Genomic DNA, 13,484 nt, shown 5'->3' with positions numbered 1-13,484 from the left:
CTCCAGTTGCAGGTCTGAAATATTATCAGGGTCTATAGAGAAAAGAGGGGAAATAAGAGTCATCTCCTTTAATAGCTGCAAAATCCTGATAGCGCTGTGGAAACTCCTCAGCCAGAGACGAGATGTCTGCGGTGTTCCTCCTTATTTGCACACTGATATTGTTCTGTGGAAAACTGATCATTATTTCCTACAGCGATAGGAATTGTGTGGTGTTGGGCTACGTTTATTGGGCCGACATAAAGTCCTGCATGTCCGACCTTGTGTCCTGTTATAAAAAACAATTTCGCCGCGGAGAGGCAGAAGACGCTTACAGGCGGTCACTTTGCAAATCCATTCAAGTGAATGGGTTTGAAAACTGACCGCCGGGTTTCCGTCTCTTGTCCAATTTCTCTCAGCAGAAGGTGGAAACCCGAAAGTGGAGACCGGGCAAAGATTAATGTCTGTTATGAAAGGTGTCCGTTTATTGGGGGGAGGGGGTTAATGGACACCTTCATAATGGAACGATAGTGTAAACCCTGCCTAATAGAGTAGGAGCCCTGCAGTGCAGACTCTTGAATGAGCCATCTTACGTTATTGTTATACACATCCCCATATTCATCCTATTGAAACTGGCGCTGGCGCAGGACTTTGGAGCGAATATAATTATGAGCCTTTATTACCGGCTTTAGACGTTTGGCACAGAGAACTTGTTGGTGAATAATACAGTGCAATTTTAAAGCTTTGCCTCCTTTGCTGACTTTGTTACTAAGGTTGATAATCCCCTTTGCTCGCCAGCCATGGCAGGTGCGCCATCTGTAATAATCCAACCAACTCTATTCCACAGTAGTTTCATATCATCTACTGCAAAAAAAAGAGTAAGATATAAATCTGTTCCTCGTTTGGTCCTTAAGGCTCTGGAGCTCAAGTAGCTCTTCACTAACCTTCATTTCATTGTCCACTCCAGTAACTAGGCGGTGTCAGATGTGTCTGTGCTTTTGTCGCAGGCTAACGAAAAAAGGCAAACTCCACTCCTTGTGCCACTAAGTACCAGCGCCTCTTGATATTGAATTTCTTAAAAGCAGTTGCAGTCTCATGGCAAATTAGGCAGACACAGTTGTTTTGTGTTTCAGGCGCCGTATGCTGACTAATGTCCGTAGCGCAAGCATCAGGAGAGCGTCTGAGCGCCTGTACATCTAGTGATGAGATATCAGGAAGTGGACAGGCTGTGCCGCATATTATCTGTGACCAAAGCCGTGGGCTGGTTGAAACTGGAACACGGACCACAATTGGCCTGTGGGCTGGACTTGGGACATGCCTGATCCAAGAGCTTCCGGAATATGTCCATCCTTTTCTAGCTGACATTGGCTTAAAAAGCACAACAAAATGTGCAGCAAAAACATTGTGTTCGCATGATATGGGGCTAATAATGTCCATTTCCCCAACTTGCTTGCAGGTGCTGAACATGTTAATGGGATTTTCCCACCTCACTGTTTCAGCAGTCTGCCTGTAGGCTTTTCTTCCCACTTCCTGTATCCCCCCCACACTCTTGCTGAATGGGACAGGCCACTGAGGTATCACAATACTTATGCAGATCAGATAATATGCAGATGCTTGTACAGAATGGACTCAGTGTTATCTGTGTGTGTACATAGAGAGATAACAGACTTTATCAGACTTTATTTTACTTTATCAGCAAACTGCAATTAGCTGAGCTGATTGTCCTGCCAGCACTGAGTAAGTCAAGTCACTTGTCCTATCTCACAGGTCCGTGGTTATAACGCTGTGTAAACAATGGGAGGAATAAGTTCACATAGCAGGCAAACAAAGCAGCATTTCTAAAGCAATCTATTTAGGAAAAGACTTCTATTTACATAAGCTACCTTTAGATGGGAATACCTCTTTAATAAGTAATCATAAGGGAACCTATGATTACTTATTATGTCCATTCTGGAGTCATCATGTCTGAAATGTTCTATCCAACACAAATCTGGTAAATAAAATAAAGGCAATTGTAGCCTAACACATGCCTAACCCGATATCTCTATAAACTAAGTGAGTAATCCAGAATATGTGCGTTTGGCTGATTCCCTATTGCCTCTAATACAACTCTTTTGTTGTAGGTTATAATGCATCCGCTGAAGCCCAGGATGTCCACGGTGAAAGGAATCATTTGTATCATTGTCATTTGGTTTATGGCCAGCGGATTCTCATTACCCCATGCTGTATACCAGAAGTTAGAGCAGTTTTATATCGGGTAAGATTACTTTACCGTTTTTCTTTCATTGAGCATGGTCACATTTCTATTTAGCTCTGGCTAGCTGGGTCCTTTTATATTCCTCTAATAGGAGCCATCATGGTTGGAGTTTTATTTCTAAAGACCATACACAAACATTATTCTCCAGTATAATTGCAGCTAAAAGCAAAGTGTTTCTGCAAAGTAACAATAATGTTAGAAATTAACAGAGACGTTTGTTCTACAAGGAATGTGGGAAGAACTTTGAAGTTCTGTCAAGTGTTATGCAATATAAAAGACTTCCATTTTCAGATTATGAACCTGGGCTCGCACTTATTTCCAGGGGGCATTTCTAACTGCAAATGAATTTCATGTTATGTACATGACAGCTACAATATCGGGACAAAAGGAACTCGATGACAAGTCATAATTTCAGTTCTCTGAGATCCGAAGGGACTCATTTTTATTAGATATTGAGGTTGGATTTTAATGTATAATGTACATTTTTTCTCATTTGATTTTTGAGACTTTGCAAAGATAAAACTATTAATTTCCTATAAGCAGTGGCGTTACATAGTGTGACATGACACAGTATAGCACCGCACTAAGAGAGCACTGAATGTGTCCACATTAAATAGCATGCCTCCTAAGGGTTGTCATTGTTTGTATAATGGAATATTACATGAGTTTCTAACTTACACTTTATAGAAAATGAAGGGAACACTTAAATATTATATTACATGTCGATGAACAATGTAAGTTGGAAATCTGTAAGAAACTGAAATAACAGAAGGATCTAATTTGTGTGAATTCCATCACAATAGGTCATAAGGGGAACTGGAATTAGTAGTGGCAGTGGCGTAACTACCGTGGTAGCAGCTGGCACAGGGCCCGGGACATTAGGTTCCCGTTACCGGCTGGAGTTACTTACCGGTCGGGATCAGTAAGTGACGGCGTGGGCCCCACAAGCACTATTATACTCTATACACTATTATACTCTTTTCGGACTCCCGAGTATAACAATGGGAGGCCCCGGAGAGGTAAGATAACATAAAAAACGGTGTTACTTACCTCTCCAGGCCCCGGGCCTACTTCGGCTTACTTGCATGACGTTATATGACCCGCGACACAGGAACTCAGAATGCAGGGGAGTTGAGAGATAGGTAAGTAACAGTAGTTTGTTATGTTTATATCTTTCTGGGTCTCTGATTATTATGCTCTGGGGTCTGAAAAGACCCCAGAGTATAATAATTGTTCATGTGTGTCCACAATGGGACATAATACTGTGTACTGGGGCCAGTATGGGGCATAATACTGTGTACTGGGGCCAGTATGGGACATAATACTGTGTACTGGGGCCAATATGGGGCATAATACTGTGTACCGGGGCCATTATGGGGTATTATAGTGTGCGCAGAAATGCGCGGGGGAAGGGGCGGCGTCAGTAGGGGGTCAGTTGGTCGAGGTCTTCAGCGTCGGTTGGGGGGGCGGCAGAAGGGGTCAGTTGGTCAAGGTCTTCAGCGTCGGTCGTGGGGGGGGGGGGCATGTCAAAAGTTCACCACAAGGTCCCACCATTCCTAGTTACACCGCTGAGTAGTGGGCATGGTCCCCATGTGCCAACAACATCTGGGCATGCTCCTGATGAAACAGTAGATGGGGTCCTCGGGAGCTGCCTATAGATTTGGGCCACATGAGGCTTTCATCTGTGCCAGCAGGAATCCAGGTCCTCCTGGTGTAATGGCCTTTGCACAGTATCTGCTCCGGGCTCCTGAGACTGTGCTGGGAGATGCAACTAAACTTCCTGCACAAGTTACTGTGCGTGAGCCATCGTGGAGGAACTGTATTCTAGCTGAGCAATCTAAATGGGCTGCAGGTACCGCCTCATACCACCAGTAGTGGCAAGAACGGTATCAAAATGGAAGGAACAGTCAGGAATGATAAGGAGAGAGTAACAGTCTGTGGCCACCACCTGCAAAACACTCTCATTTTAGATATTGTCTTGCTTTTGCCTCTCCTGTTGATACTTTCCTTTGGACCAATGCAGGTGAAATTGATTCCTCACTGGACAGACTGATATCCCTGAAGTTTAGTTGACTTGTTATACTGTAAGGGGACATTCACACTAACGCCGCTGTCCGCCCAGAGGTTTCCATCCTAAACTCTGGGGAAACTGGACAGGGGACGGCTTGCCGGTGGTCAGCTTTAATACCCATTCATTTCAATGGGTTTTTAAAGATAACCATCAGTGTCTGTATGCAGCCTCTTCGCCTGGAAACCGTTTTTTTTTTTTTTTTGCACAGACGCGAAGTCCTGAATCTATGACTGTGGGTCTGTGCAAAAAAATCGGATTCCAGGCGAAGAGGCTGCATACGTTCACTGTCCAATTTCCCCGGGGATTAGGATGGAAATCCCGGGGCGGACAGTGGCGGTAGTGTGAATGTCCCCTTAGTTTTTGGACTGTGTATTTGTATGTGTCAGTACCTCATAGTTTTAAAGATTTCAACTTGCTGTAATTCAATGGCAAACTGCATCACTTTACTGCATTGTTTACCTGTAATTGGTAAAAAAAACAACCTGTCCTGTTCTTGTGATCAAACGGGCGGGTGGTTTGTACAGTCATCAGAGCTATCTTTATATGTGTGATTTCCTATAGAAGTTCTGAGAAAATCTTCAAAATCTATAATATAATGATGCAAAAAATATACTAGAAAATACTTCAATGATTTATTACCCAATGAATATGATTTATTGGGTATTATTATTATTATTATTATTATTTTATGTTCTGATTAGAGATGAGCGAGTAGTATAAGGCCGGGTTCACACGGAGTTACGTGCCGCGAGATTTGGCACGTAGACGCCGCGTGACCCTTTGCGTGCCGTACACGCTCCCATTCATTTCAATGGGAGCGGGGAGCGTATGCGCCGCGCTAGTTTGCGGCCGTGCATTTATTCACGGCCGCAAACTAGCGCGGCGCATACGCTCCCCGCTCCCATTGAAATGAATGGGAGCGTGTACGGCACGCAAAGGGTCACGCGGCGTCTACGTGCCAAATCTCGCGGCACGTAACTCCGTGTGAACCCGGCCTTAGATCGAGTAGGTATTCGATCGAATACTACGGTATTCGAAATACTCATACTCGATCGAGTACCACTCGCTATTCGAAGGGAAAAATTTGATGCAGAACCAGCGTTGATTGGCCGAATGCTATACAGTTGGCCAATCAACACCAGTTCTTCTCCTACCTTTAGAAGTCTTCTCCGTGCAGCGTCCCCGCGGCGTCTTCCGGCTCTGAAATCACTCTGTCAGGCATCGGGCCTGGGCAGAGTCGACTGCGCATGCTCGTGCTACAAGAAAATGGCCGCTTTGACTGTAAGCGGCCATTTTCTTGTAGTGCGGGCATGTGCAGTCGTCTCTGCCCAGGCCCGATGCCTGGCAGAGTGAAATCATTGCCGGATGACACTGCGGGGACGCTGCAAGGAGAAGACTTCTCAGAGAATCCAGCCCGACCCTCACTCGTGGACTTGGTAAGTTCAGTTTCATCGAATGTTGTCTACCCCTGAAACGAGCATTTTTCTTCCATAGAGTATAATAGGATTCGATATTCGATTCGAGTAGTCGAATATTGAGGGGCTACTCGAAACGAATATTGAATATTCATCTCTAGTTCTGATACTTTATACTATAGTAATGTAGTATGGCTTCTCAGTACATCTGTCACATTGAACGTACTGTACTATTGCATGCTGCCAGAGGAGGGGTCCATCTATGATATTTACTCTAAGGGTGCATTCACACGGAGTAACAATCCGCTCATTCTGACATGTAAACACGTGTCAGAGTGAGCACAGTAAAACAGAATCCCATTGACTTCAATGGTTGCCGGCTTACGCGCGCTACCCATTGAACTCAATGGGAGGCTTTTTTACCTATTGCTTTCAATGTGATACACGCGTATCACATTGAAAGCAATAGGTAATAAAGCCTCCCATTGAGTTCAATAGGTAGCGCACGTAAGACCGAACCCATTGAAGTCAATGGGATTCTGTTGTACTGTGCTCACTCTGACACGTGTTTACATGTCAGAATGAGCGGAGCGTTACTCCATGTGAAAGCAGCCTATTAATATCCTAGTAAAGGATATTAAGAAGGTTGCTGAAAAGGAAACCTTTATTATCCTATGACTTAAAGGGTAATTGTAGCAGAGAGTAAATGGTTGAACATGGTACCCGACTGCCAGCAGCATATTATAGAGCAGGGTGAAATTAATAGAGTGATACATTTTTGTGGGGATATATTCTGTATAAATTGTATTTTATTAAAATATCAGGTTTTTCTGTGCTTAGTAAGACCACCCACTGGATTTCTAAGCATAGATAGAGCAGGGATTTCAATAGGAAAATTACAAGTTATACAGAGTATTTTCCCACAAAGCTATACATCAATCTGCTCGACTTTTTGTGCTGTGTAACAGTCTGCTAGTAGATTGAATGTCAGGGATACATTTATGATACACTAGCAGTTACCGGCGACTTCGTCTGCGGGTTGGCGGTGGCGTGGAACCGCTTATATGTGTTGTCCCCCCATCTCTGCCTCCAGTTCCTTGCCCCCAGTTTGTTGTCCCCCCATCTGTGTCCCCAGTTTCTTGTCCTCCCATCTCTGCCCCCAGTGTCTTGTCCCTCTATCTCTGCCCACAGCTTCATGCCCCCATCTGTGCCCCCAGTTTCTTGTCCCCCATCTCTGCCCCCAGTTTCCAGTCCCCCATCTCTGCCTCCAATTTCTTGTCCCCCCTCATCTCTGCCCCCAGCTTCATGTCCCCCCATCTCTGCCCCCAGCTTCATGTCCCCCCATCTCTGCCCCAAGCTTCATGTCCCCCTCCTACATCGGCCCCAGTGTAGTAGCACTCACCTTGGCCACGCTCCCTCGCCGCTGCTCTCTCTGCTCGCTCAGTGCATATAGTTGTCGGGCTGCTGCCTGTGTGCGGCGTCAGGTTGCTATGATGCCGGGCCGCACTCTGCTGCATGTACGCAACACACAGGCAGCAGCCCGAGAAGTATGTGCACTGAGCGAGCAGAGAGAGCGGCGGGGGACTGTGGCCAAGGTGAGTGCTACTACACTGGGGCCGATGTAGGAGGGAGACACATGAAGCTGGGGAATGTGGTTGACCCCTGGGGACCTCCCCCTGGGTATACCCCCTCCCCCCACTGCACTGACCTGTATGTGGAGTGTCGGGTGCAGCAGCCTCCTCCGTCCACGATGTCTGCAGGTGTGCGGTGGCCTAGTATAGCTGCGGCTCTGGGACGATGTTCACTGTGTCCCTGCTCAATCGGCACGCCCACATTCAGCCCCCAACCTATGGTGCCGCAGCCCTGGCTCTATAGCCCGCCCACAGCCTGCCATGCACCAATAGGAGGTGCGTGGACAGACCAGCGCCGGAGGGGTCTCTGGAGGGTCAGGGTGGTGATTTGGGGTGAGTGACCCACATTTTAAATAGCCTGCTACCTTTTCCTGGCAAGTGTGTGTGTGTGTGTGTGTGTGTGTGTGTGTGTGTGTGTGTGTAATTTCCCCAAAATCCATTCAGCCGTTTGGCTGTGATTGAGGAACAAACATCCAAATTCACAAACTTTCACCTTTATAATATTAATAGGATATATTTATATAGGTGACACTAGCAATGTAATAATGTTATCAATTGGTCAAAGGTAATGTGAGAACTAGAGATGTTGTCCATATCAACCATTGAGGTGGCCACTGGTAATGGAGTAGGATTGTAATAAATGTGCAGATTTATTAATGTCATTGTCCAGTGTAAGATTTTCCTGGTTCCATTAATCTTTCCATTTATTCTTTTACAGAAACACAGTAAGAATGGTCTGTCTTCCTAGCTTTCCATACCCAGCTGACGTCTTCTGGAAGTATTTGGACTTGGCCACATTTGTTCTTTTGTACGTCCTGCCCTTGATTGTAATATCGATCACCTATACCATGGTGGCAAAGAAACTGTGGCTTAGGAATGCCATAGGTGACATTACAATGGAACAGTATTACGCTCATCGACGGAAGAAAAAGATGACGCTCAAGATGTTGATGCTGGTCGTCGTGGTCTTTGCAGTCTGTTGGTTTCCACTGAACTGCTACCTTGTTCTGATGTCCAGTAAAGTCATCAGCAGCAACAATGCTTTATACTTTGCTTTTCACTGGTTCGCTATGAGCAGTACCTGCTACAATCCATTTATTTACTGCTGGCTGAATGAAAGCTTTCGCTCCGAACTTAAGGCATTGCTTTGTGTGTGCAGGAAGAGAAGTGCTGGCCAGAGCCATGCCCTACAATCCATCTCGCCCCACTTTCGCCATGCCTGGACTGAAAATTGTAACTTTAAACAAGGTAACAGCTCTCAGACTGCAGAATCTGCTACAAATGTTACCTCAGGGAGAACCGACATCTCTAGTGTGGAACCCATTGTTGCAGTCAGCTGAAGACGTATGTAGTTGATGTCTTGATCAGAAGGAGCATAAGGATTGGGCCATTCTCAGTTATTTTCTTAAATTTCCTACTTACAGATGTGTCCATCCTTATCTTTCCTCTTTGGCTGGAATTGTAACGATATGTGTGTTACATGATGAGCAGCTTTTCAAAACCACATTATATTGTGTTATGAAATTACCATCCTGTACATGTATATTGTGTTGTGAATTGAAGCCTATCAAGGGTTTTGCTGCAATGCAATATTGTATTGAATTGGTTTCATGACAAATAAGCAAATTGGAGATAATGTAAGGGTGGACACATCTGTAAAAAATACATAGAAAGCGCATACAGATGTAGCAAAGTTTAAAATCACACGTAGGTTGGACCCCACGGGATGGAAACTCTCTGTGTTTTACAGTACGGGCAAAGTGGATGGGACTCTAGCGAATCCCATGCCTACCTTGCGGTAAAATCCGCCGCGTGGACACGCCACAATTTCCAAAACCGGCCCGGGTTTTGGAAATCGCAGCTTGCCAATTATACCTACAGAAATGCCAGAAGTTTCCCCATAGGTATAACTGTAATAGAAAGTCCATGGAGGAAAACTCCACAAACTTTCTGTTTAAAGCATTGCAGGAAGAACCGCGATACGTTGCCACTACAATTTTTGCTAGGAAAAATATTTATTCTCTTTCCATAGGATAGACGATAAATTGCTGAATAGTGAGGGTCCAACCGCTGAGACTTGACGGTGATGCAGGTGCCACCCCCGTTCCATTAATTTCGCTATGAGTGCGTGTACTTTGGCTATCTTTGGTACATTAACTGAATTTAAGGGAGCACGGATTCGTCCTCCAATGCTAGATTCACAACGGGAGTAAAACCCCCGTTAAAATTGTTATTAGGATTGGTGAGGGTCTCAGTGGCACAACCCCCACCAATCTGCAATGTATTTGTATAACTCCATTAATGAGTTACTAACATTGTAGCACAGAGTGTTAACACAATTTTTTCAATGACTTTCAATAAATATGACGCCGGGTTCACACCAGTGTTCGGCACTCTATATTAGGTTTCCGTCTTCTGCCGGCAGAAGACGGAAACCTGTCATGCCGCGTCCGGCCGTGAGCACCGATGAGCATTTTATGCTCTCCGTGGCGAAACCATTTTTTTAAAACCGGACACAGAGTACTGCATGTCCGACTCTGTGTCTGGTTAAAAAAAAACGGTTTAGCCGTGGAGAGCATAAAACACTCACCGGCGCTCATGGCCAGACACTTTTCAAACCCATTCAAATGAATGGGTTTGAAAGATGCCAGCAGGTTTCCGTCTCCTGCTCTGTTTTGTACGGAACGGAGTCCCGGGCGCAGATGGGAACGAGCCCTTACTCTGCAGAAAGTCAGGTTAACTCTGCTCCATCTGTAGGCCATTTTGTTGTTGCTGCTATTTGTCTAGCTTGTTGCTTCTCATACTGTTAGGCAGGCCTCATTGGTGAGGTGCGCCCAAGATGTTGGGGGAACAAATCTGGGAAGACAATTTTGACCGAATTTATTATATGCCGCTCTGGCCTTTTATAGTTGTACCAGAAAAGTAAAAAATTTAGAAATATAAAAGTGCTAGTGTGCACATTTCATTGTTCCACGTGGTCCAGTGTTGAGCTGTGTGAGTACTTGTCATAGTAAATAATCTTCATTCAGGCTTTGGGAAACATTGTTCATATGTATTGTCAACTGCAAGGCACAAGTAAAATAATAACCCTAGCCAGGGGAACTATATAGGTTAAGTAGGAATTACTATATAGCATCAAATAGCACCCCATTGCTGGCGCCCACATTCTAACTACAGTTGTCCAAGATACCTTTATACGCACAATGTTCAAGTCCCACAGTCTTAAAAGGGCGACCATTTGGGTTAAAATTTCAAAACCGAAAGTGGAACTTGCTAGGACACATTCACATCACTAGAGATACAAGAACAATATATACCAATGCCAAAACATTATTCCAACTTGTGATCATTGAAGGAACAGTGATTTCAATGGCAGAAGTAAATCAAGAAGAGAATAAAATTTGGGTTTTGGAATGGCTGACCTCATTAAGATGCCGAAGACTGATGTTCACACGAGACATACTAGGAATATCGATGAACTGTCAACACATTTTCAGGGACTAATTATGTAAACTTCCGACACAATGTTGTGCAAATCTTATTTGCAGTGACAGAAAAAGTTTTGTGAAAGTAATTACAGTTGTCAATTTATTTAGAACATTATATCAGGAATAACACACGGTAGCAAAGATGTTCCAGAATTATTATTTAGGAAATACATTCATTTATTGACATAGACTTACTGAATGACCTCACCAGCATACACCTAAGGTTAATTGAATAGTAGAATTGATGCGTAATGTCATATATTGGAATGTTTCCATGTAAAAGTAACAGCAAGACATCATTCCGTTCATAGATGATGTCACCAACAGTGATAGGATTTTATTTCTTCATGCGATCTCTGGTTTGTACAGCGCTGTACCAGTGGGGGTCTACCGTACCTCTCTTTTCTTATTGATTTCATATAAGACCCAACAGGAAAAAAAATTGTTGCAACTCTATTGGATGTCTTACTATGGAGACTTGCGTCCCTAGAAGCCACACCATTTAATACGTTACAGATATAGCAGTCGTTAACTTGACAGACGGTTTCCTAGGCTATAAAAATAATGCGCGATTGTAATAGTAACTGTATTAGAATAGATCATCGTGTTAACCCTTTCTCAGTATTTGACTTACTTCTACGTGAGGATATGGAGAGGGCACAGGAGCTAAGTCCTCTCCTGAATATATTATACACCAGGCACCCGCCAGTAACAGCCATGAATGGCACCAATTGCAGCTGTTAACCATTTAGATAAGACTGTTACAATTAACTGTAGGCATCTAAGAGGTCGCCACTGCCATATTTGATTCCATTGATGCCCTCTACGTACAAGTTCAATCTATAAAAGAAGGGACCCTATAGCAAGCTTTTGACTGGGGTCTCTCTACTGCCCAAATGATATAATACCCCCTTTACTGTCCCCCACACAGAACAAAGCCCTCTTTACCGATCCTTTCACACAGTACAGTATATTACCCCTTAAGTAAGTGTCTTACTATATGGGGCCAGTAACAGGGACCCTTATGGTATGGGAGACTGTAACATGGGCCCTTACTGTATGTGGGGCCTACAATAGGGGCTCTTACTGTATGGGGGCCTGAAAAACGCCCCTTAGGGCTCGTTCACAAGGCGGAAAATTTCTCCGCCGTGTGTTTTTTTGGCGTGGCTAGCCGCGACGGGATACTTATGCAGTGCATCGGCCTAAACAGGAGCGTGCCTTGAGCCCCAGACACCGCGGTTGACTCAGCCGTGGAATCCGCGGCAAGATAGGTCACGTCGTTTCTTTTTTCTACTACTAGCTAGCGAGGAAAAAAAGCAAGCAACTCCCATTGAAGGGGAACATACCCTAATTGTATGGAGATCTGTAAGGGGACTCTTACTGTATGGAGGTCTGTAAATAAGAGCCCTTACTGTTTTGGTGCCCAAAGGGGTTTCAGGACCCCGTACAGAAAGAGCCCCTGTTACTGGATCGCCATATAGTGCTTCCCATCGTTTTGTTTTCCAACTGTTTTTTAATTTTTTAAAGGTATTAAAATATAATAAAAACTACATTTGTTTGGTATTGCTGGGATCTAATATGTCTTTTTATAGCACTTTATAACAAAAATTGCACCTCTGAGGGCTTTTTGTTCCAATTCCTATAGAATTTGTATAGGTAGTAGAACTTGGACCACAAAAAAAATAATCCAGAGGCCTTTCTGAATGGAAAATTATAAAATGAAATATTGGAAATACACTGTACGGGGGAGTGTTAACATCTGCATATAAATATATTACAGTGCTGTTCCGCTTGTGTGTACCTGGCACCACAATATTCTTGATGCTTTAGATTATGGTCTTTGAAATGCTCGACACCTCCTCTTATTGTTAGGCACTTGAAGGTTTCTATCATGTACGTCTATGAATTGCTTGCTTGCACAAGGGAGCAGAGTTCATTTGATTTGACTAAACACTAATTTTCTTCCTTTGCTTTGCAGAATTAATGCCAATCGGATCATTTTTATTCCGGCCCAGATAAGGTTCCCAGTCAAGCACAAAAAAAAAAATAAAAAAAATTGCATTTTTACATTTGTAAAAAGCAAAACAAAAGCAGCAAAAATCTCGAGGATTCTTCAAGATGTAAAATATGTTTAGAAGAAGATTTCAGAGCACTTATTACATACGGATATGCAACTGAACCAAAAAACGATTAATACATGGTATAGCTTCATGTTCAGTAGATGAATAGTGTCATTCTCAGGGAAACTGGGGTGTGGACAATTCATTAAACCGTACCTAGAATAAGAAGTGAGTTTTCAGAATGAGCTTTGTGTGTGTAGTTCAGTAACAATGTTTCTGACCATTACAATACTTGTAGCCATGTGTTTTTTCGGAGGTTAGTCCACTCTATATGTTCCATTGCTAGTTGTCAGTGTTTGATGCACTCGGCTTTAGATGGGATAGGCACTACCTACTATTAAAGGGATTCTATCATTAGAATCCCGTTTTTATCTAAGCCCACGTCGGAATAGCCTTAAAGGGGCTCTATCAGCAAAATGATGCTGTATGAGCCCCACATATGCGTGAATAGCCTTCAAAAAGGCTATTCAGTCACCGCTAATCTTATTTTACACCCCCCCTGTTTTAAAATAAAACCCTAAAAACA

The 13,484-nt window shown here is 43.8% G+C and overlaps 1 protein-coding gene across 2 annotated transcripts in view; it reads left to right on the top strand.

Moving 5' to 3' along the window:
• The window catches only part of LOC142184369 (G-protein coupled receptor 83-like), a 38,699-nt gene extending 25,811 nt beyond the window's left edge, over positions 1-12,888 (top strand). Inside the window, exons 3-5 of one of the 2 annotated variants that reach the window (XM_075259190.1) lie at positions 2,100-2,233; positions 8,069-8,598; positions 12,817-12,888. In XM_075259190.1, the coding sequence (XP_075115291.1) occupies positions 2,100-2,233; positions 8,069-8,598; positions 12,817-12,857 (705 nt within the window). In that variant the 3' untranslated portion in view covers positions 12,858-12,888. Of the gene's footprint in view, positions 1-2,099; positions 2,234-8,068; positions 8,691-12,816 lie in introns of those variants that run through there. The other variant, XM_075259189.1, reaches the window with a different exon arrangement.
• The last annotated feature ends 596 nt before the right edge of the window (positions 12,889-13,484 follow it).

This window comes from Leptodactylus fuscus, chromosome 11 (genome assembly GCF_031893055.1).
Source record: "Leptodactylus fuscus isolate aLepFus1 chromosome 11, aLepFus1.hap2, whole genome shotgun sequence".
In the NCBI taxonomy this organism is placed as follows: domain Eukaryota; kingdom Metazoa; phylum Chordata; class Amphibia; order Anura; family Leptodactylidae; genus Leptodactylus; species Leptodactylus fuscus.
Note: the sequence above shows the minus strand (reverse complement) of the source record. Positions and strands in the feature narration are given on the sequence as shown.